The sequence below is a fragment of the Phalacrocorax carbo genome, chromosome 2 (assembly GCF_963921805.1).
Source record: "Phalacrocorax carbo chromosome 2, bPhaCar2.1, whole genome shotgun sequence".
Lineage (NCBI taxonomy): Eukaryota > Metazoa > Chordata > Aves > Suliformes > Phalacrocoracidae > Phalacrocorax > Phalacrocorax carbo.
Genome location: NC_087514.1, coordinates 61811908 through 61836807, shown reverse-complemented (window position 1 = coordinate 61836807; position 24900 = coordinate 61811908). Strand labels below are relative to the sequence as shown.

General features: G+C 37.6%; 1 protein-coding gene across 1 annotated transcript in view; it reads right to left on the bottom strand.

Moving 5' to 3' along the window:
• Window positions 1–18289: 18289 nt before the first annotated feature.
• CCDC102B (coiled-coil domain containing 102B) overlaps window positions 18290–24900 on the bottom strand; it is a 198271-nt gene continuing 191660 nt past the window's right edge. Inside the window, exon 6 of the mRNA XM_064445450.1 lies at window positions 18290–21550. Coding sequence (XP_064301520.1) covers window positions 21461–21550 — 90 coding nt within the window. The 3' untranslated portion in view covers window positions 18290–21460. The remainder of the gene's footprint in view (window positions 21551–24900) is intronic.

Genomic DNA, 24900 nt, shown 5'->3' with positions numbered 1-24900 from the left:
ATTTGATTTGCCTAAAATGCAGCTGGAATCACTAGGGCATATTAATATTTGCAGTCTGGTCAGTCAGTGAGTGAAGCCACTCATTCCTTTTCAGTATCTGTGTCTTCAATCTTTTTAAAGAATTATTCCATCTCAGGCTTTCTGCTGCTGAACAAGTATAAAGGAATACATATGTTTCTTATTCTGCTTTTGGTGGTACCCAAATTTTTTTCCCCATCTTTTTCTGTTAAATGAAGACTTTTGCTCAATTTAGCCAGGACATATCTACCTATTACACAAAATGAGAGGAAACAGATGAAGTGATCCCATTTCCCTTCTTACGCACTTGACATTAAAACAGAAAAACTAGAATTGCAAAGCAGACATAAAAATGTAATCAGTGACTCTAAAACCTGATGAAAATTTTAAGTTTGGATTTCAGTTACCAAAAAAAGGAGAAATGAAAATAAAAACTCCTCAGAAATGGCAATACAAGCCACAAACATTTCTAACTGTCATCAAATCAAACAAAATGTCAGTGTTTTCACATCAGAACTGCCAAAATATATTAAAATACTTATAATTTTAACTTCTAAAGCATATGCGCTCTGCAAAACTTCATTTTTATAAACATGAGTAATAATCTAGATTTCAAAAGTGGGCAATTCAGAGTAATAAACACATCTTCAATGGATAATAAAAATATAATTAAATTAGTCTTTATGCAAAATATCCTGATTTGGACTATTCATATCAAGCCAAAGAAAGTTTTTGAGGAAGAAGAACCATGATATGGACTTTGCTGATTTTGTTCCCTATTCATTGATAAATTATATTTGTTGAGCTGTTCAGATAATCTGCACTATAGCATCTGCATATAATACAAACATAATAATTTTAGGTTATATAAACCAAAGGGTTTCAGTTTTTAAATTACACAGAGATAATTTAAGGAAAAAAACCACCAAGATGTTAAAAAACTAACACTTATATTTACAGAGCAGTGTATTTTCATAAAGGGTTTTATACCCCATTTTATTGTGATATATATGTGTGCTGGTTTTGGCTGAGAAGGGGTTAATTCTCCTCACTGTGGGGGTCGGCTACCTTTCCAGCTTCCTGTGCTCTGCCGTGGGGCGGGGCGGGGCTGGGAGGGGCGGGGCCATGGCGGGGGCGGCTGACCCCGACTGGCCAATGGCAGGTTCATTCCATGCCACGTGACACCATGGCCAGTATATTGAGGGGGGGCAGTTGTGGCTCGGGGGCGGCGCGCCATCGGGTCGGCGGGCGGCTGTGGTGCGTGCGGTTTGTTTCGGCCGTTCATTCCCCTCCTCCCTTCCCTTCCACACCCCTTCCCCCTCCACCCCCAGGTTCTGCACCTCTCGTTGTTCTCCTTTCCATTGCATTTTTCTTGTTTGTTTGGTTGGGTTTTTTTTAATTATTAAACTGTTCTTATCCCAACCCACGAGCGTTACCCTTCTGATTCTCTCCCCTGTCTACCGGTGGGGGACTGAGCGAGCGACTGTGTGGGGCTGAGCTGACGGCTAAACCACGACAATATGAGATTAAATTATCCTATGCATAATAAAATTTTACTTTCATCATGAAGAGAGAGGTAGAAGGAATTTTTTAATGCTAAGAGAAAGTAAATCCAAATATTCAGGGTTTTTGAAATAACTTTATGGATAATTCAATGAATTTAAGTCAAATAATGAAGTATTTTGTAGCTGCAGAGAAAGCTGAAAAGGAGTCAGTATATGACAAATAAGAGTATTTAACATTTTATATAGAATATTTCCCAAAAGAACTGCAGTTCCATCTGATAGGGCTTTTTTTCCTAGGTTATATATTCAGGAATTACAGGAGAAAATAAAGTTTTCTTTTAGTTTTTTCTTTTGCATATTTGATACCTTTAAGTGCATTAGCTGCAAAAAATAAAAACTTGACTGAATCTCCAACTGGACCTTGATCATATCAAACTTATATAGGAGGTCATAATTCTGTGATATTTCATGTAGAAATCAAAAGAAATAACTAATAATCACTATTGCCTGGACTCAGACTGAAAAGGTTTTTTGGGTTTCCCATCAAACATTATCAGCTCTGAAATACCATTAAAGTACTTAAGAACATATTTAATTACAAAATATTGGTCCTATAACAAAAAAGAGCAATTCTAGATTGAAATAGAAAAAGATTTTAGAACACACTGTAAGCACTGACACAAGACATTAATGTATTGAGAAAAATGTTACAGCTACTTACACATAAAGATTTTCAAGTATTGTAAAGCCACAATAAGGACTAAACTGAGTCCAAATAAAGCTGGAAGGAAAAAATTCCCTACAGCAATTTTGCATTGGCCATGAATCTAGAACACAAATACTTCTTTTCTCTTTTGTTGAACTTTGAGGAAATCACACATGATGATTTAGGACTCATATTGTGTCTGTCTCATGAAGTATCTCTCTGGATTGTTGTTTAAAAAAAGTTTTGCTTAACTGCTCATATTTTTTAAAGAGTAAGCAATGTTTTCCTTACACTGCAGTTCTTTGTGTTTTCTTGGTCATGTTCCAAACCCCGATGGGCCATAGCTTTTTTTGATATGCCAGCTGGATCCAAGTTATTAAGTTTTACAAAATATAGACTTGGCAACTCTTTATTCACTGTGAATGACAACATAAAAAAGTAACTAAGCTTCTTCAATGATCATTTGCATTTTCTGTACACATATTAATAAAGATAAAATCTGACTAATAAATTATTATTTCCATGAGGAATAACTTTATGGACTTTGTCAATTCAAAACTTTAACTACACAGTACTGAGTCAAAAATCTATTGTGTGGCTAGTTTGCTAGTATTGATTTGGGCTTGAGATATGTTCTTACTCTATCATACCTCTACTATATGTTATTTACAGTAACGTCTACGTTCTGCTGCTTTCTGCATCCATGAATCTCATTTTATTCCCTGACTTCTCACTGGTTTCAAAGGTTAAAATAGGCTTTTCACACTGAGTTGAGGCTTTTTATATGTTTCTGGAGGAGAATTTACTCCTGCTGTGTCAATCTGTAAGAAACACAGAGTATGACTGCTTTTAAAAAAGTTTCTAAATTTCTTCATAGAAGCTAGTATGGGGCTGTGTTTTGTATTTTTGCTGAAAACAGTGTTGATAACACAGGGATGTTGTAGTTATTGCTGAGCAGGGCTTACACAAAGTCAAGGCCTTTTCTGCCTCTCACCCCACCCCACCAGCGAGTGGGCTGGGGGTGCACAAGAAGCTGGGAGGGGACACAGCTGGGACAGCTGACCCCAACTGACCAAGGGGATATCCCACACCATATGATGTCATGCTCAGCATATAAAGCTGCAGGAAGGAGGGCACGTTTGGAGTGATGGCGTTTGTCTTCCCAAGTAACTGTTACATGTGATGGAGCCCTGCTTTCCTGGAATGGCTGAACCCCTGCCTGCCCATGGGAAGCAGTGAACAAAATCCTTGTTTTGTTTTGCTTGTGTGCGTGGCTTTTGCTTTACCTAATAAACTGTCTTTATCTTAACCCCTGAGTTTTCTCACTTTTACTCTTCTGATTCTCTCCCCCATCTCACCGCGGGGTTGGGGGGTCAATGAATGAGCTTTGTGGTGCTTAGTTGCCAGCTGGGGTTAAAGCACAATGTGGAAACACTCACCTATGTGGCCCAGGTGTGTGGGAACTGTACTCTACCTGTACTTCTGTGAGACTTAACTGTGAGTTTAACTATCTGGAATGATGAGGCTTTCTTAAAAGTGATCCTAAATAGCTAACAAAAGCATGCTACTCAGAATTCATCAAAACATGTCTGGGATTTTAAAATTCATAGTTCTCATAGATACAGAAAATTTCATTTCATAGCATATTATAATATTTCCATCAGCCCATATCACATTAATATTCTGCAGATGTTAAACACCTCACTTACTTTCTCACAGGTTTCATAGGTCCTGTCTGTACAAATAAATAAACCAGGGTCAAGTTTGAGATTGTACCACAATTATGGTCTGTAGTTGTGTCATAGTTATAGTCTGTTATGACTGCATGCTCAGTCATTGGCATGGTCTTTCATACATCTCTGGCCAACATCAGGTGGCATTCTGCCATGTGCTGCCCAAACAGAGTTTGACACAAAGGACCATTCCACACAAGCAATTTTGACTTCCTGTGAGAGAAAAGAGAGTACAGGCATGGGAATGTGACCTAGGCTATGTCATTTTGATCTCAGAGTCAGTGAACAGTTCTTGACATCTTTTATTGACCACCACACTCAGCCCCAGGGAGCAACAAATTATCTCCATCCTTGGAAAGGAGAAATCTGTTGGCTCCTCAAATGCTAATAAAGCCTTTCTGTCAAATTTCTAACTGAGTAGTGAAAATATATAATGCATGGTTTCATAGATGCTTTGCAACCAGTATAAGAAGTTCCTGCCTCAATGCCATGTCCTACTTTTAACACAACTGTTGGTAGCTACGTTGTACAGACCTAGCAACTAAAAAATGAAATGTGATCATAGCTACAACAATGCTATCATGTAAAGATAATTTAGGGAAAAAAAGAGTTTTTCTGGGGATTTTTATAAAGCTCTAGAGCTTGGGAAAGATACATGAATCAGGTTGCAGTTCTCAAACATATAAAGTGAATATATTATTGTAGAAGGAGGAGGATGACTGGATGAAAAGGATAATGTTTGAATAAATACAAGTGTGAAAATTAATTTAGATTTTGAATTGAACAGTGGCACTGATATCAAAAAGGGTGGTTATGTATTTGTATTAATGATGTTTTAAGATGTTATGCAATAATCTAATGTATTCCATTGTGATAAATTTCTGTTTGCTAATTAAGAAAGGAACACTGTGCCAAAAAGCAGACTAATTCCTCATTTAAGGTGAAGATGATATGAATAATTACCAGACTTGGTGAGAAAAGGGGAATTCTATTTTATTAAAAATTGTAAGTTTAGAAAGAAATTTCTTTTCTGGGGAATGGAGGAACAGAAGGTGTCATGAGAAAAGCCCGTGGTGAGAATATAGCTCATGACCTGCTGCTTATGGCTGTCATCTACTTTGTGGATGGCTGAGGTCCAGCCTTTATTATGTGCGAAACATGCAGAACATTTCAATGAAGAAGCACATGTTGAACAACTCCCAGAGAGCACCAACTGTTTTAGCTGTTGTTCCCACTTAGAGATCAATTGTCCTGCTGTTGTCTAAGATGTCAGTTTGCCATTGAGCAAGATAGAGTTGATGGTACTTTACACCTGTGGAATGAAGACACAGAAGATAAAATCATTTAGGCAACTTTCTCCTATAGTCAGCCCTAAACTGTTGTTAGAGGGATGAAATTCAGCCCCCTTGTGCTTCCTGTCGCCTATAAACATATTTGAACAATATATATTCATTTATATGTGTTCAAATACATATTTGAATTATATGTATTTGAATGCTATGACAACATTTGTCAACAGAGAGACTAAATGTTGCAGAGCTAGTTAAGTCTGAGTCTGTGCTGGCTAGGGTTATCTCAAAATGTAGATACACCATAATATATAGGTCATCAAACTTGTCCTCTTTAACACTTCAGAAAAGTCTCTGCAATCTCATGAAGTCCATTCTCCCACTAGGAAAGACAGCAAACCTCTTCTGCCTCTGTGAAATAGAAAGATTTCTCCAGAGTTCACCCCACAACCAGGGCGCAGGTTGGATAAACAACACACTGTTTATCTTGCCAGCACTGCTCGACTCGGTATCAACAACTGCAGGCTGAGCTGGCAGTGGCAGAGCCAATTGTTTGCTGGGTCTGATGATTAATCCTCATCTGAGATTCAGGAGTGTTTCAAACATCTCAGAAAACTTTTTCATGCAGTCTACAAACTCAGACAAACAATTTACTTATATCCCAAAGGATGCAGAATTTCAGTCACTGTTATCACAGGGTCCTTTTAGGTAACAGGCCTATAATATAACACTTACCCCTTACTTGGATATCATTTGCTATTATCATTATTTCTACAAGTTTAGATACAATATTTCTTAAATACCTTGGAGAATATATATCTTGGAACAGCATGATATATGCTTGCATTGTATTATTATGGCTGGAACACACTGTTACAACATGCAGCCCATTGATGGATAATGGCAGTCATTTAATCACTTCCTATCATTCCTAATACATCAGGCTAAGTTCACACATTAGACTCCAGAAGATCTTGTATTCCACATTTCTATACCAGTTTTAATAATACTTACATGTCAATTTAAATAATTTTCAAATTTAATGAAATATATCTTGGCCTCACAAGAAAGGATAGGGACATTGTTCTAGTTGTGAAGATAAATCTTTCATAGTTAATTTATGGACTTATGCTATGGGGCTGCCATTGTTTGGTGGCCTATGTAATTGTTTTCTTCTACATTCAGTGAGTTTCTCTGTCCTCCTAGGCTTTGTTTAGTAAGATAAAACAAAACAAGTTATTCTAGTCAAATTAAAGGTTCTTCATCCCTATACCCATCTTATTAGACTTTAACCATAACTGTTCCAATTTTAATTCAATTTTCCTGAACATTGGCAACCAGAATTGTAGATAGCATTCCAGATACGCTGTCCTCTAGTGCCTCTCATTACAACTTCCTGTACTAACAGTGAAGTGCTTCCAAACCTGCTGGTGGCTTCCTTGCCCTTCTTATTTTAGACTGTAAAAGTCACAAGATTTAGGAGGAACATGATTAGTTTCTAATTAAACAAATTTGGACTTTGCACTGCTGTAGTTCTTTCCATTTGCTTAGAGTCACTCAGTTGTTCAGTTCTACTTCATGTCTATATGATAATCATAGAATCATAGAATCGTTAAGGTTGGAAAAGACCCTTAAGATCATTGAGTCCAACCCCTAACCTAGCACTGCCAAGTCTGCCACTAAACCATATCCTAAAGCACCACATCTACCCTTCTTTTAAATACCTCCAGGGATGGAGACTCAACCACTTCCCAGGGCAGCCTGTTCCAATGTTTGACAACCCTTTCAGTGAAGAAGTTTTTTCTAATGTCCAACCTGAACTTCCCCTGGCACAGCTTGAGGCCATTTCCTCTCGTCCTATTGCTTGTTACTAGGGAGAAGAGTCCAACCTCCTCCTCGCTACAACCTCCTTTCAGATAGTTGCAGAGAGCAATAAGGTCTCCCCTCAGCCTCCTCTTCTGCAGGCTAAACAACCCCAATTCCCTCAGCTGGTCCTCATAAGACTTGTGCTCTATACCCTTCACCAACTTCGTTGCCCTTCTTTGGACGTGCTCCAGCATCTCGATGTCCTTCTTGTAGTGAGGGGCCCCAAACTGAACACATTACTCGAGGTGCAGCCTCACCAGTGTCAACTTCAGTTGATCTATTGATCTTTTCTCCAATTTAGGCATGTCATCCCATGGCTCATCCCTAGCAAGCCTGGTTTTATCCCCTTCCCCCTTCGTATCTAGTTTAAAGCCATCTCAACAAGGCCTACTAACTCCTGAGCCAGAACCCTTTTCCCTCTTTGCGACAGGTGAACCCCATCTGTCTCCAGCAGGCCTGGTGCCATGTAAACTGCCCCATGATCAAAAAAACCAAAATTCCACTGCTGGCACCAGCCTCTGAGTCACGTGTTAATGAGGTGGGACTTCCTGTTCCTTTCCATATGTCTCCCAGCTACCGATGGGATGGAGGAAAACACTACCTGTGCTCCTGATCCTTCAAGTAATCGCCCCAGTTCTCTAAAGTTCTTTTTGATTGTCTTTGCACCTCTCTGAGCTACCTCATCACTACCGACCTGAATAACCACTAGCGGATAATAATTGGATGCTTTTACCAGCCTAGGGAGCTTCCTGGTAATGCCTCTTACCCTTGCTCCAGGGAGGCAGCAGGCTTCCCTATGGGATGGGTCCAGCTGGCATATCAGGCCCTTTTTCCCCTCAAGTCACCTATGACAATTACCCTGCTTTTTTTCTTACCAGTGGCTGTTGTAATGTGTGGGGCTGCCTGGTTCCCTCTAGTCAACCCCTTGGATGGATCACTGCCTATGTCTTCATCCTCCTGGCCCTTGGGTTCCAGAGCCTCATACCTACTGTGTAAAGGCAGCTGGGAGAGCAAAGTCGGCTGGGAGAGGATTCACCTACTGCGCCGAGCATGGATCTGAATCCATCCTCCTCCATCTTTTGGGTCCCCTCCCTCTGCCTGGCGGCACGAGGGCAGGGGAGCCACTCCTTCTCCTGATGATTCTATCCGGTGTGCTCCTCTCAGGGATGGTAGGGAGAGGCTCCACCAGTCTATCTCCCTCTCGCATTCCCTGATACTCCTCAGTCTTGCAACTTCTTCTTTCAGCTCTGCCACCATGCTGAGCAGATCCTCCACCTGCTCGCACCTCACGCAGGTTTTGTCCTGGAAGCCCTCCATGACTGGAGCAAGGCTCTGGCACTCCCTGCAGCCAGAGACCTGGGTGGCTGCATGTTTTAGCGGGAGGTCTGTCTGCCTTGCCACATGCCTCCTGGCGATGGCTCTTGTCCGAGTGGAGACCATGGCTAAGTCTTTTCCGGGAAAGTGTAGACCACCAGGAGAGCTCGCCAGCTGCCTGCTCGCCCTGCCTGCGCGAAGTGCCGTGCAAACCGCCGCACCACGCCCCTTCTGCCGCGCCACGCCCTGTTTGCCCGTCCTGTTCGTTGCACTCCTGGTCGCTCGCGCTCCCTAGGGGCATGTTTAAATCTCCCACGGTTGCCCCAGCAATGCCCAAGCCCCGTCTGCCTCGCTTGTGAGAGCAGCCGGTTGTTTTTGGCACGAGGGACCCACCAGGCTCTTTATTGGGTTCCCTGGCACAGGAGACCCCCTTTTCTACCCCAATCTAGTGCCCAGTCGCAGAACTTACCGTTGCTGCTGCTGCATGCCTCACTAACTGAGTGCTGCTTCCGGGATCTCCATGTAAATAATACGAGTTCTGTTTTATCTGGACACTGCTGTCTTTGTTTTGTCAACACTTTTATAAGTATATGTGAGGTTTTGTGCCAAAACCATTAATGAAACTATAAAATAAGATAGATCACAAGACCAGTACTAGAGGAAATCTATTAATAAGTGCTTTTTGATCCCATTTGACATTGTCATAAACCAGTAAAAAATCAGTAAATAAAAACTTTTCAAAAACATACATTTCACTAAAAACATTTAATAATTTAGTAGTCATACATCTGACAAGCTTTAAAAATGTCTGATTATTAGAATTAGTTTAAATTCATCCTTCAGCCACTTTTTCTGATTCAAATATCAGTAAGAATTTTTTTTCATTAAAAATCCTTGTCAGCAGAGATGATTTTGAGGAGCTTTAGAGGGTGAACATGTTAAAAAAAAAAATCAATCCAATCATATGTTTTTGTTCATTACCTTAATCAGAGTTGAGAAAATACATCCAGACTACTCCTATATTGTAACTTCTGAAAGTGGAAAATGTACTCAAAACCCCACAATTAAAAACAAACAAAAAAAACCCAAAAAGGGGGATAGTGACATTCTTTAAAACAAATCCAGAGAAAAACAGACCATCTACCTATGGTAGTTATTTTCAAATGCTGCATAGTGAAAACATAAGCAATTATATTTTTAATAAAATTTAAATTATATCCCTTGGATTTGGAAAGGATTATCTTTCATGTTAGACTTGTGGTAAACAGCCTAAGTATGTACAGTATGGACCTGTGGAAATGTATCCCTATGACCGACTTCCTTCCTAAAGTTCATGCATTCTGCCACACAACATTTGGAATCTGCTGGAAGATTTCACCTAATGAGTCCCAACATACTGTGTAATGTAAGGATGAAAAGGCTGTTATGCTTCTGCTTTGATAATTTTCTGGGCATGTTTTTTAGCATATTTCCTTATCACAGAATCACAGAATGGTACGGATTGGAAGGGACCTCTGGAGATCATCTTGTCCAACCCCACTGCTTGAGCAGGCACACCCAGAGCAGGGGGCACAGGAAAGAAGTTTTTCCTCATATTCAGGTAGAACTTCCTGTGTTCCAACTTGTGCCCATTGCCCCTTGTCCTGTCGTTGGGCACCACTGAAAAGAGTCTGGCCCCATCCTCTTGACACCCGCCCTTCAGATATTTATAAGTACTAATAAGGTCCCCCCTCAGTCTTCTCCAGGCTGAACAAACCCAGGTCTTTCAGCCTTTCTTCATAAGGGAGATGCTCCAGCCCCCTGATCATCTTGGTAGCTCTCTGCTGGACTCTCTCCAGTAGCTCCCTGTTGTTCTTTTGCTGGGGAGCCCAGAACTGGACACAGCACTCCAAATGTGGCCTCACTAGGGTGGAGTAGAGGGGAAGGACAACCTCCCTTGACCTGCTGGCCAGAATCCTTCTAATGCACCTCAGGACACTGTTGGCCTTCTTGAGCACAAGGGCACATTGCTGGCTCATGATCAACCTGCTGTCCACCAGCACTCCCAGGTCCTTCTCAGCAGAGCTGCTTTCCAGTAGTTCAGCCCCCAGCCTGTACTGGTGCATGGGGTTGTTCCTCCCCAGGTGCAGGACCTTGCACTTGCTCTTGTTGAATTTCATGAGGTTCCCCTCAGCCCAGCTCTCCAGCCTGTCCAGGTCTCGCTGGACGGCAGCACAGCCTTCTGGTGTATCAGCCACTCCTCCCAGTTTTGTACCATCAGCAAACTTCCTGATGTTACTGTATATGTATTTATAATTCTCTTCTAGCTCTTATATTTAAATACTATATATTTTAGTTTTTGCAAATCCTGATCATAAAGAATAGTATGCTTTGGGATAAATTTGTGATCTTCCGTTTTTACACTTCTGCTTTTACCTGCATTAACCATTTATAATTTCTTATGTCTTTTTCTTATCTCTTCATCATTTGTTCATGTTCTCTAATTTTTCTCTACTTTGGTCACTTTTCTTCAAATCCATGTGACTTATGGAAGGAAATTAGAACACTTGAATATTTTCCTTGAATGGTAAACACCAGGCAAGATACATTAACATGCACTTGGAGTAGCTCTCTTAATTTCCATATACTTTTATATCTTTAAAAAATGTTGCTATAGAACGTTGTTACCAAATCTGTAATAGTTTAATTCTGTTTTGCTAACTGATGCCAAACCAAAAGATAAGTATGTAGTCAAGAAAAAAATTGTGGTTTAGGTTATGTGCTTTGACACCCATGCGTATGCTGTTGTTCTAAAGCTTTTATTCCAGATTTCTCATTGATGGAAGCTTTCAATGAGTAACACAGAGGCTGTCAGAAGAATGTAACAGTTACAGGTCTTTTTTACATTTAGATTCAGATGCATTCACCTAAACTTATGTGGTTCATCAAGCCTCTTGGTATGAGTGCTTTAAATTATGCTAAATGCATTCAATCTCTAGGGTTGCATGGTACATTCTGGTTGCTGGAAAAGGAGGTGAGCCAATCTGTTGTACATTTCAAATATGTTTGTATCTCTAGCAGGCACTTAATTCTTTCTTACTCACTAAAAAAGAAGTTCTTCTGGTCTGAAGTGTTATAGTGGTATGACCTATGAGTTAACAGATTACTGTGTTTAGAACTTGTCTTCTTTCTTAGTGTCATGCCTTCAGCCAGGTGGCTTTGATGTGCATCAGAAGGTGATTGCATTCCCATACCACTTTCTTATGATTCTCTCTGTTTGCATGCAACACTTACTTGCTTTTTAAATTCAATATAAACATATCATGAAAATAATTTTCAGTTAAGGGTTTAAGTCAACACTTGTCCTAAATCTAATTGTGTAGGGCAGAGAATATGGAATTACTAGCTTAAGAAAGCAGTAGAACGAGTGAACTACATGCTATCATATTACTATTCAGCAAAAAAATATCTGTCATATCATTTCCTCCTGGGCTTAAATCTTTCCTTTTTGTGTTATATGTTTTCTAGCTTGAATAAGACATGCATTAACTAAAAATTAGTGGAGTATTTTCATATTAAAACCCCAAGATTTTCTGGTTTGTTTTTCCTAAATACACAAAAGCTTTCATAATGTATGTTCATGCTGTACATATCTTATATAGCCTCCAAATCAATATACTGCATTAGTCTGATGTGCTTAAACTAATAGCTTAGATGGTTACTGCATCAAGGCTTAATTAGAAACTAACCTTAAGAAGAATCTTTCATTTTAAAATATTATAGGGCCAGTTTACTTTTGGCCAGATCAATGAAATATTCCCTCTGAATGGTGCTTCAGCAAATTCTGCTGTAAAAATAAAAATATTTAGCAAGAAAAGACTATCTTTTGAGCTGTAGCATCTACTTTTTCCTGTCTGAAAATCAGTTAGGAGTAAAAAATTAGGCTTTCCTTTCCGTGTCTCACCCACAGGGAACTGTCTAAGGAAAATGGTTAAATCTTCAACAGCCAAATATATCTTTTCTTAGGATGAAATGTTTTACTATGGGAAAACAGGCCTGAAGAAATGGCAATTAAAGAGGACTTTGAGTTATACTGTGCATTAGTTCTAAAACAAAACGGAGCAATTTTTTTTCCCTTTAAGATCAGCTTCAAGAGAGTGATACCTGTAACAGTAGAAGGTTTTTTTCACATTGTAGTGACAGTAGTCTTTAGTTGGCTCTTTTCACGTTACCCTTACACCTTTCCCAATGTTCATGTTTAGAAACCAGCATACCTAGAGATATAGGAAAATCTGACTGGCTTAGCCAGGGGTTGATTTTTTTCTGTACCATCCTGAATTTTTCTCTCTCTTTCCTTCAGAGTTTGAATACTCCATTTAAGAATTTGAAACATATTTCTTCCCACTGAATCACAACATTCAAAGTCTTTCTAGCTGTATTTATAAAGTTATTTTTTACTTTTGGATAATGTAGTACCTAGTGCTATGAAGAAAAATAAAGTTTACCAAAAAGAAAAATACTGAAACATTTAGAATAGAAACAATGAATGTGGTTGACTTTAAACACAAAAGAAGCTCTTTCTGCACAACTCAGATGGGCTTGCAAATAAATGCCTAATGATACAAAACAGACACAGAAAAACTTCAAGTTTCTAGAAAAAAAAAAACACATGGAAAACTGAATCTGACTTCCCTATCTACAAGCATTTGCTCAAGGTGTTATGTGGACGCAAAGGCAAGCTACAATTCTAAGTTTGGAAGGAATAAACTTCATCTTACTGAGACCGTTGGGATGACTGAAACATGACCTTTACTCTTCCTTATATGCAAACAAGGTGAACAAATGAAAAAAATGAAAAGAAAATTCATAATCAAAATATATTTTCATTATGACTTTTGTGTCCGTATTGTATCTGATTATCTTTGGATTTTTTTCCTTGAAAAGTCTAGAGTGATCTTTGGTTAAAAAGGACTGTGAACGTGAAGTCTCCTTAAGAAGATATTTTCAGCTCTATGGGCAGCATTTTCAGACGAAGATAGAGAACTACAGAACAGTCACATTTATAGATTCTGGTTACATTTTTCAACCACCCATATTTTTAAACAAATTTAAAATATACAAGGCTTCAAATAGCCATCCAACTCATAAGGTTCCCTTTTTCCTTGAATCCATTAAAAGTTTCTCATCAAACTTAGTTAAAAATAAATCTTCTGTTTTCCCTCTGATGTAGGTTGGAATGCAAATTGATGCAAACTGCGAGAATTTTAGTGGCTTGAACTAAAAAATATGGAACATTTAATCCATTATCATTGAGGGTCATGGTGATTTTTAGCTTTTAGCTCCCAGCTACCTGGTACCTGCCAAATTATATATCTTATATATCTAGTCCTTGTTCTCATTGAAAAGAGTCCTGTTTATTTTCCAATAACATTCTGGCATTTTCTCATACATTTTAACATATTTTTTTTGCTTTTAATCTAAATTATGCAAAAAAAAAAAAAAAGGTGTGTCTGTGACAAACAGAAATGAAGAAAAGCAACTGTATCAGATTTACAGAGCTACCAAGCAATAAAGTATTCTTATTAACCTTACTACAATTCCAGCTTAATTTGTGTTTCTTATTATTTTTTTTAAATGAAGATAGAGGTGTATTCTGATCATGGCAAATAATCAAATTTTAATCCTAGGAATTTACAGTAAGTTTAAAGATTTCATGTTTTCCCTTAATATGTCTGTAACACAGCCTCTTTCATATTCAGTATTTTCTAAGTTAGTAATGCTGTTTGCATATTACATGATACAAGCTTTGAATAATGAGTTAAAGAAAAGGCAGTACCATGCAATAAAAACAAAAGGTGTGCTTTTTGATGGAAGAATGTGCAAGTGATATCTATTATTCCTACAAAAGAAATTCCAGATATTACTAGCTGATGACAGCAAATTGCATTTAGGTTTCTTGGGACCAGACAAATTGCATCTATTTGTAGAACTGAAAAAACTACTGCAACTTATGAAAATTTTGAAAAAAATCTGAAATTATATTAAAAAATAAAATTTGCATTAAAAATTAAAGAAAAATTAAAAGTAAGAAAAAAAAATAAAACAGAACTGTGTAACATTATTACCTCCATGGCTACATAAGACATATCTAGAACTTTATAAGTACATATCCCTGAACTGTCTTGTACAGATAGAAAAGGGTTCCAAAACTTGCTCATGAGAAATTAACCAAGACAGTTAAAATATATAACAGTACATGGCACATAGTTGAACATAAAGGAGATAGTATGAGTTAATGTATACTAACAGTACAATTTTGCTATAAACAGGAATGTTTTTTAACTTAATTGTGCAGGGAAACAATTATTTGCAGAATTTTAAAATTTGTTAAAATCAATTAAAATTCAATTGCAGAGACTGCAAAGCTGATTTTTTATGAGCAAGGCAAAGCACAAATAGAATAATTGTAGTGAGGAGCTAAAAGCTCAGAAAGCTCAAGTACTCTATTCACATTGTAAAAAGCTGAGAAAAAGATCAAAGGCAACAAGTGCTGAGAGGAGGAAGATTTCACAATTACAATGATTATTATCGAAAAAGTTGCTTAGCAGTGGAAAAGAGAATACATATAGAAAAACAGCTTTTGATTTTTTTATTTGTTTAGGTTTTTGTTTTGTTTTGGCTATATTTGATAACCAGGTGCTATGAAACTGGAACTTTGAGGTGTTTATATGGTAATTTTGGAGAGATTCCTTTAACTATCCAGAATCCTATGCTGTTCCATGTGGAGTATTTAAAAAGGATTGCAATAAATGATTCTTCCATTTGGCAGCCAAACCAAGGAAAAAGTACTTCAAATTGAAAAAAAGAAAAAAGTAACATTTCCTTACCAGAAAGAAAAAAATTAAAAACCCCAAATCATATTGTTATTGAACATCATCTTTTGTGTTCATCCTAAATCTCAGCAGTCTGAGACACTTAAAAGAAAGAAAAAACAATGAAAGGTAAGGGTAATAAATCACCTGTAGTTACTTTTATTTCAAATCTCAGCAGTTGAAGTAGTCAACCAGGGTGCAAAGCAAACAAGCAAAAAAACCAAAACACAACAAGACTGGGTTTAGCTCTCTCCAAGTGGATTTTTTTACTTTCTAGTGAACTGCCTTTATCTCACAGGTAATGACCAATACTTACCAAGAAAATGGTATTATAAAAGGAGTTTTCCTCAACTGTTCTTTCCAGATCTATTCCACTTTGAATAAAATATGTATGTCTTAAGCATTAGACATATCTCTCATTAGAGCATATTTGTGGTTATGTCAGTGGAAATATGATTTTATCCAGTATACCTATGCCAGAACTGAATGAAAGTGCTAGAAAACTCTGATGCTCTAGAAGTAGTAACCCATCACGTAATATAACCTTTCCTTCAGCCTATACATGGGGTAACTCATAAGTTATACTGCCACATAAGTGGCTGTACTTTTATTAACAAAACAGAAACCCGCAGTATGGTTTTTTCTGGACACAATTGTAATTTACTAGTAATAAACTAGGTAAGCTTTTTCTATGGTTGTTGGTCAAGTTTTGTCGTTCTTGTACTCTTGATTTTGCATTGCTAATTATTGTAATGAATGACAGTATTGAAAACAGATCTTATCACCCATATGTATTAATTTTGACCACTTTGGAACAGTTCACTACAATGCAGAACATCTAGGGTTGTACTGGATAATTCATGTAGCCCAAAAAGAATTGATACAATGCTTTACAAGAGATCACAACAATTGAATAATGGTAGCACAAATCTGTTCAATTAAGACAATGGGGTAAGTTGACTCTAAGTTATGTTTTATCCACTGTTCAAATTACTCCAGAAAGAAATGTTTTACTATTGGAATAAAGACACTTGTATAGGGTGTATGTGGCAAGGTCTTGGTAATGGGGAGGGGGCTGCAGGGGTGGCTTCTGTGCCCCCATATCAGACAGAGCCAGTTCCAGATGGCTCCTAAGTGGACCTGCCACTGGCCAAAGCTGAGCCTATCAGTGACACTGGTGACTCCTCTGTGATAACCTGTTTAAGAAAGGGTAAAAATGGTAAAACATGCTCCAGACACTGGAGCTGAAGTTCCCCTGCAGCCCCTGGAGAGGCCCGCGGTGAAGCAGATTGTCCCCCTGCAGCCCACGGAGGACCACGGTGGAGCAGATATCCACACAACAGCCCATGGAGGACCCCATGCTGTAGCAGGTAGACATGCCCTGAAGGAAGCTGCAGCTCTCGGAGAGCCCATGCAAGAGCAAGCTCCTGGCAGAAGTTGCAGCCCATGGGGACTCCACTCTGGAGCAGTCAGTTCCTAAAGGACTGGGCCCCATGGGAAGGACCCATGTTGGAGATGTTCATGAAAGCCTGTATCCCATGGGAGGGACCCCACGCTGCAGCAGGTGAGCAATGTGAGGAGGAAGGAAGAGCAGAGAGGAGCTGTTAGGGACTGACTGCAACCCTCATTCCCCATCCCCCTGTGCTGCTCAAAGGGAGGAGGTAGGGGAGTCAAAAGAAAAGGAGTGAAGTTGAGCCTAGGAAGAAGGTGGAGGGGAAGGTAGTTTTAGTTTTGTTTTTTATTTCTCATTATGCTATTCTGTTATTAATTGGCAATAAATATCTAAGATGTGAAAAGACATTAAAGATACTGTGTTTGTTTGGTTTTTCTCCTAAGAGAAGACACCTCAAAGTTTCAGATTCTTCCTTATTCGTATTTGTTTTCTTATAGAATTACCATGGCACTAACTACTCCACACAATTTGATAAGTTATGTAGGACATTGGCTGTTGAATCCATTTGTATTTTTATTGATTATCTGACTGGAAGAAAAGTGTTCATTTATTAACAGAAATATAGTCTATTGTATGTGTACCATAGTATTTTGTTGAGTTAATGAGATTAGAAAATCCTCTTTTATCTTCTGATGTGTTCACTGATTGATGATCTGCTAATACTTCTTCATTTTAGACTCTGTTGCAAAGGAAAAACCCAAAGCTTAAATGATAAGTAGCATGGCTTTGTTTGCCCTTTTCTTATCTGTGTTTTCTTCCTTTCAAATATTAACAACCTTAAGAATTATATTATCCAATCTTAGCATAAGCAGTCATTCATGGCCCTTTTCTAATTACAATCAATTGGGTCCTGAAATGACATTACCTGGAAAATATTCTATTCATGATTAAACCAGGCAACTGGATCACATTTACAGTCTAACATAGTTATATTTATTGAACATATTGAAATATCTCTTGAAATTAGTGTTCAATTTTTAGATAATTTTGATTTAGATTGTACAAATATATGAATATACCTTTTTGTTTTCAGTCGAATAAAATTGCTTGACTTCTTCCTGAAGTCATGTGATAAAAGGTCTGTAATGGTTAAAGGCATCCAAGAATCTTCATAGTTCCTGAGAAAAAATATATGCCAGTTGCTTACTGGCATATTTTTAATTTCATGTTTAATTTAGAGGATATTTTTTCCCTTAAAGTGAGGAAAACAGACTCAGGTTACCCTGAGATAACCCTTCAATTGTGTTAAGATTGAGGCATGCAAGTCATAGAGACAAGAGGACTTGGGGAATAAAAGGGTACAGGTTTCAGTAGGAAGTCACAAGTTTTAATCTCTGATAGCTCCCACCCTACTGGAGGCAAAGCCCAGGACTCATCATATGCTTTTCATCGTTATTCTCTACTGTATCAAGTGAACAGTGGAATAAGGACACATTTTTTTGGTGCTTACGAAAGTACTATAGATGGCAACTGAGACATCTCTCAGAAAAGTAGCACAGAAGTATAACACAGTGTTAACCACAGTACCCCTATCAACTACTAGATGACCACCAGATCACATAAATCATTCATTCCTATCTTTCTGCATTTGTACCAATATTAAATAATATACACATTTATGGTATTAAACAAAGTTTAATGAAATTTGCAATTTATGAAAATTATTTGTAGGTCTTTTTATTACTGTGTTTATAATCACTTTGGAAAACATGCATGCTATTTATCATCTTAAAAAGGAAACCAAGAAAGACTAGATTTTGTGAAGTTTTCCTAGAGGCAACCCACTTTTTTAGGCACCACTCATCTCAAGATATGAAGAGCAGCTCAAAGGTTTGCAACCAGATTTAGAGTTAGGAGTTTTCCTGACTTTCCCATATTTATCCTTAATGACCTTGAGTGAGTCACTTTTTCTGCACAAATTGTGTGTTCACTGCCCACAACTATAATATGAAGAGGAGTGGATAGGAATACTGGTATATAACAAATATCATAGATGTATATTCAAGATCATGAGAGACTGTAGTATTATGATGAAAAGGTCATAAATTAACATTTTCTGACATTAACAACTGCAGTGAAGGCAATCATGTATCATCTTATTTTGGCTTACTTTCAAGTGACTAATTTATGGGTTTACTTCTTCACAGAGGCCTCTGAAGCTCTCTGTGTACGTAGTTGCTGAAATAAATATTTTATGTACTTAATGTTAGTAGCTGAGTTTTCTCTTACTCAGGGAATAGGGAGAAATTATGACAAATGAAAGCATCTTGTGTGATCTATCGTAGTCAAGCAAAAAAACTTAAATAGCACTACTAAGAAGGAGGCACTTGAAAGTAAAATATGATCAATAAAGTGATTACAAAGAAGTGTGTGCAATAAATGTGAATATTAATTACCCTTTAAGAAACTATAATTTCCTCATGAGAAAAAAAGAGATACTGTACTCATATTCTGAAATATAAATTTTAAAATGAGCATCCTCTGGTGATTCAATTATCACCACCATGACCTTTGGACTAGCCAGAATTATCACACCTGCAGGGTATTATAATACAGTGAACATGTACTAAAGGTTTGTATGGTAGTGCTAGACAGAGCAGTAGAAACCAGATTCTAGCTGTTGATTTCCAACAATATCCGTTTTACACTACCAAACTGTTAGCACAGAAATGTTCTCCAGCATCAATTAAACATTGTTTGTTTTTTCTTATATGTTTGGAGATACAGTGCAGGAAAGAAAGAATCCTAGTTTCCCCAGTAACTCTTAAAATTATTTGACTTGATTTTTAGCCACAGATTTTACTGTGGGCTGAAAAGAGACCCTGGAGCTTAAAGAGATTTTGCCCAATTGTTGAAACTCTATGGCTTTATCTGTAAAAGACCCATATTTCTAATGGCTTGTCAGAGGAAAAAAAAAAAAAGCTTGTCTCCAAAGCTTATCTAAATGATACAAGCTTGTATCAGTAAGCTGTTGTGTGGCATTACTGTATTTTTAAGTGCTTCAGTGTAACCATAGAAGCACATTTGGCTGTTAAAGCATTTGAAAAATCAATAATTATGCACTTTCCATTTCTATTGTGCACACAGACATTTTCAATATGGCTATGTTGCACACTGGGGTGTCATGAAGATGCTGGCATAGGAAAAGCAGATGGAATTTTAGAGAAAGTCAGTGTGTCATTTCACTGAAGACAGCATCCCTTCATCATATATCCCTTAATGTATCTTAAGAGGTAAGGGCTGGGATTAGGTTAGCATTTGTAAACATGAAAGAAGGTTAAGAACATAAAAAGGCAGTCAAAACACAGATCCTTCTATTTTACCCTCCCGTCTCCAGCAGTGGCCAAAAGCTGGTGCTCAGGAAAGGCCATAAAAACAGGTAAAACCTGCTGGCTGATCCCAGCCTCCAACCATTTGCAGCTCAGGGAATTCCTGGGCAAAACAAAATTCCTATGTAATTAATAATCTTTGATGTTTTCCATCCATGAACTTGACCAACCTGCACTTGAATCTAAGCAAATGTTTACTATATGCACACTGTCTTCACAAAGCCTTCTACAGCAAGTTACCAATTGTTGAAATAACTGTTTCTTATTGTATGGTCTTAGGTAAATTACAAGAGAAATCAAGAGGAGATAACACAATCTTTGCAGCAGACTTAGAAGGAGAATGCAGTATATTAGGGCAGGAGAAATATTGCTGGATTTAGATACATCTAATATTCTCTCAGAAGTTTTCAGTTTATAGGGATATAAGGTACAAAGCAAACGTATTGCTGAGCAATTATAGCAAATTTACAGAATCTCTGTGAAACAGAATCTGAATATACTCAAGAACAACCCGTTATAATGTGTCTGACTTGAGGGCTGAAAGTTGCCGGTATTTTTATAACTCAAGTTTTCTGAAATTCTAAAAACCTGCTTTTGCAGTTTATCTTAATATTTTCATGTTACCTCCAATTTAATATTTAAAATTTTACAGAGACAATTAATAAACTCAAATTTAAATAGAAATGTGATACATACATTAAGATAAACTTGAGATACATTATTTCTATGTATTCCTATTATGTCTTCAGTATAAGAAATACAAGAAAAGAAGTGGTACTTTTTAATCTAAATGTTTAAGTGATAATATTTGTGTATTTTAAATAAAAGAACTTCTTTAAATATTGCATTTCTTTTTTTTTTTTAATAAAAGAAAGGTGTAATACACATGTCACCCTGACAGAACTGGGCAAACTGAGAAACAGAATTATTTTCCTATTGCTATATGAAAAAAAATAATGGGACAAGAGCAAGGCAAGAAACAAACCACTGATTTCTGTTTCAGACTCACTGTCTTCCCAGGACTGAAAGTGAACCTCTGTCCCATGGCCTTTACATTGTAAAGTATTTTTTCCCAAAGGTAAACTATGGTCCTTGTTAATTAAAGTCCACCTTTTTGCTTTAGAAGAGAGCAATTAAGACAACTGTAAAGGATGGACAAACAAATGTCAACAAAAATTCTAGGTTGGTACACACTGACACTAGCATATTTTCCTTGGTTCTTATTGAAAAATCTGAAATACACAGAAACAATGCATACAGCATTCCTATGTATGTCTGACATGCACTTTTCCAATAAAATTTTCCGGTAAGTCTTTATGAAGAGTGTAAATTCTTTGTCCCTCCTCATTACTGTTAGCCTCGTTGCTGCAGGGCTGTTTGATGATCTCCTGCAACTTTACTCACTGTCTTGGTAGAATCTCCAGCAACATGTAAGGAACTTTGTCTGGTCCCAAATCCTGAGTTCACTTTCTTCTGTCTCTTTACTCTGAAATGAAATTTTAAAAAAGTGTGACCACAATACTAATTGGAAAAGCCAGTTTAAGTTTAAAACAATTTCAGATCAAATTTCTTCCAATAAACTTCAGCAGGAGACAGTAGAGTTTAAATGAGACAATCTTTCAGTATGGTTAACTTTGTAGCAAATATTAGATACATTTTCAACTGATTCCTTAATAAAGAAGAAAAAAAGTATAGGGTTTCAGGGCAATTACTTGGAATTGTCTTTCACAGTGAGAAGCAGGCTATACTTGCTTGCTTTGCTTTTCATCACTAGGAGCCATTATTTATTGATTGACAGTTCTGAACTGTGGTACTATTGCTATTCAAGATACATTTGAAGTACTTGCATATAACTCATGAGTCTTTTTATTGGAGGAAGGGAAAGTGGGGAATAGTGAAAAAGATCGAAGATATCTCAGACCTCTCATTTGACAGAATTCTAGCCACTAGTCCAGCATAATGTCTTCATATTGCATTAATGGCAATAGGGAGATATTATTTACAAAAACATAATAATCATAAAGATTATTGTTAAAATATAATAATTTTAAAAATAAATTAATTTTTATAAATCCTGATTTGATAAATCACACTTCCAATAACAATGTGCAGCAGAACAAGGACATCCACGCAAGCTGGGTACCAGAAACAGGCTATTGTGCTCTCCAGAATTCAGAGCACAGTGAACAGACACTCAGTAGCTCTTCACAGAACAACACAGGTTTATCAAGATTTATGAGCTCAAGTACTGCCCAAAATAGCTACAGTACAAACTGACCCAAGAAGAATGCACGTAAGACTGTGTCCTGGTTTCATTTGGGACAGAGTTAATTTCTTTTCAAGTATCTATTATAGTGCCATGTTTTGGATTTAGGATGAGAATAAAGTTGATAACGCAGAGATGTTTTCATCGCTGCTGAGCAGTGCTTACACAGAGTCAAGGCCTTTTCTTGCTTGTCATACAGCCCCACAAGCGAGTAGGCTGGGGGTGCACAAGAATTTGGGAGGGGACACAGCTGGGACAGCTGACCCCAGCTGACCAAAGATATATTCCATACCATATGGCATCATGCTCAGCATAGAAACTAGGGGAAAATCTGGCTGGAGGTCCACTGCTCAGGAACTGGCTGGGCATTGGTCAGCAGTTGGTGAGCAACTGCATTGTGCATCACTTGTTTTGTATATTCTTTTATAATTATTATTATTTTCTCTTTCTTTTCTGACCTATTAAATTGTCTTTATCTCAACCCATGAGTTTCACGCCCCATCCCACTGGGAAGAGTGAGCAAACAGCTGTGTAGGGTTTAACTACTTGCCAGGTTAAATCACAACAGAGTGAATAAATCCTGGCAGATCTAAACTATTTCTCTATACTACTAGCTTTTATCTCATCCATGGTTAATTGAAAATTTCCTGTGCTTTAAGCTCAGGAGCATACATCTCCCATTATCTCCATGTCATCTTTGCACTTTCATTGAAAACCTATCACAAGCCACAGTGCAACTCCTGTATTTCTTGTCTTTTTTACATATCTTGAACACGTTTTCAGAGGAAGGAATTCACAAACCCATTGGTTTAGTCTTGACTCCAGGAACCTAAAAGTCTTGTGAAAAAATGTGTGAACAGGAAGTAAAGGAACCTGAGAGATTTTAGCGAACTGTAGAATATGGTGGTCCCCAGTTACTTCTTTGCAGCTGTAACACAATTCCTGGCAGTGTGAATGTGTCAGTCATGCCGTTATGCATAAACATCTAATCTAATATGTCTAGTATTTAGTAAACAAGTTAGCCCATTATGGTCTTAGAAAAACCCAGCATCACATATCAAAATCACTCTGGGTTAAGTAAGCTGACAAAGTGTGAAAGCCTTTGGGCTAACGTAGCAATGTGATTGTTTACAGCACAACAGACCCCATGATGCTTCTGTCGACTGATGAACATGCCCACTAATCATTCCAGATACAGACTGATTGCCAAGCCCTACATTAGTAAGAATCAATAAGCTGGCAACTTTCTCACCCTGCTGGATATACCAAATTAGGCTGATCCAAAAACTTGGTTGTCATTATTGAATTTCACTGGATATTTTTTGAAACAGATGGTTGTTTCCCTTTAAATTACTATAGTTTCATGACTTCCAACAATAACTTTGCCCTATTAAGAATTCTAGATAAGTTCTATTAACAACTCCTTGTTATTAAAAATAGTTGTGTGAATATATTAGTGCAGTGTCACTCAGTTCTTTCCTTTTCCATTCATTTTGCTAAGCTAAAAATTTTAATATAAACTAAAAATAAACCCTTAAAACTAGCAACTGAAAGATTTTTAAATTACATTTAATGAAAAGATACGAAAAATATATGAAGAAAATTGGCCATAACTGGTGGGTGTGGGCCTAAATTACATCTTGTCCCCCTGGGAATAGACATAGTACCTTTTCAAGACAAAACAAGTCACTTGTTTTTTAAAATATTTTATACTTAAACATTTTAGAAACACATAATCTGGTGGTTCTAGGTGTAATCTTAGTTTACCTAACATCCATAAAACAGTAAGAGAGTTCCATTTTGATTTCTATTTCATAATCGAATTAATCCAGTTACACATATAATGAGTAACTACTAAGACCAGTACATGAATAAAAAATGGTAAGCTTCAAATGTTCATACAAAAGCATACACGCTTGCCAGAAATCGCTAGCATACAGACAATATTATTTTAAAGACTAGTCCCAATGTGTAATGAATCATAAAACATAAGAGTGCTATTGACAAGCTAATGTATAACAACTTCCCTTCATTTCCATTCTGGTTTATAACAGTTTTCAAACACCTCCTCTAAGAACCCCTGAGATCACTGCTTTATGGAAGGGAAATTTTGCCAAGGTATAAGTGGAGTATATTACATGTACGTCAAAAGGGTCTGGCTCAATTGCTCTTCTCTGTTTTCAAGATATAGTGGTGGACTTGGCAGTGTTAGGTTTATGGTTGGACTCGATGATCTTAAAGGTGTTTTCCAACCTAAATAACGCTGTGATTCTGTGATCATTCCTGAGTAGTTCTGCACTTTTGTGACTTCAGTGTGTGTATTCCATGTAACAGCAGTAACGAACAGCCTATGTAATTGTGAACATTTATGGAGTTTATGCCATTAAAATTATGGAAATCTTTCCCATTGGTAGCCTGCACCAGCCGACCTTGAGAACACCTGGCATCTGGGAAGGGTTGGGGCAAGAAGTTGTTCTGTTGTGTCACTCATCCACATGGCGGAAGGACACTAGGGAGCCAGATGAAATGGAAACCATGTCTGCTTCCAGCTGGAGCATGCTGAGGTTCCT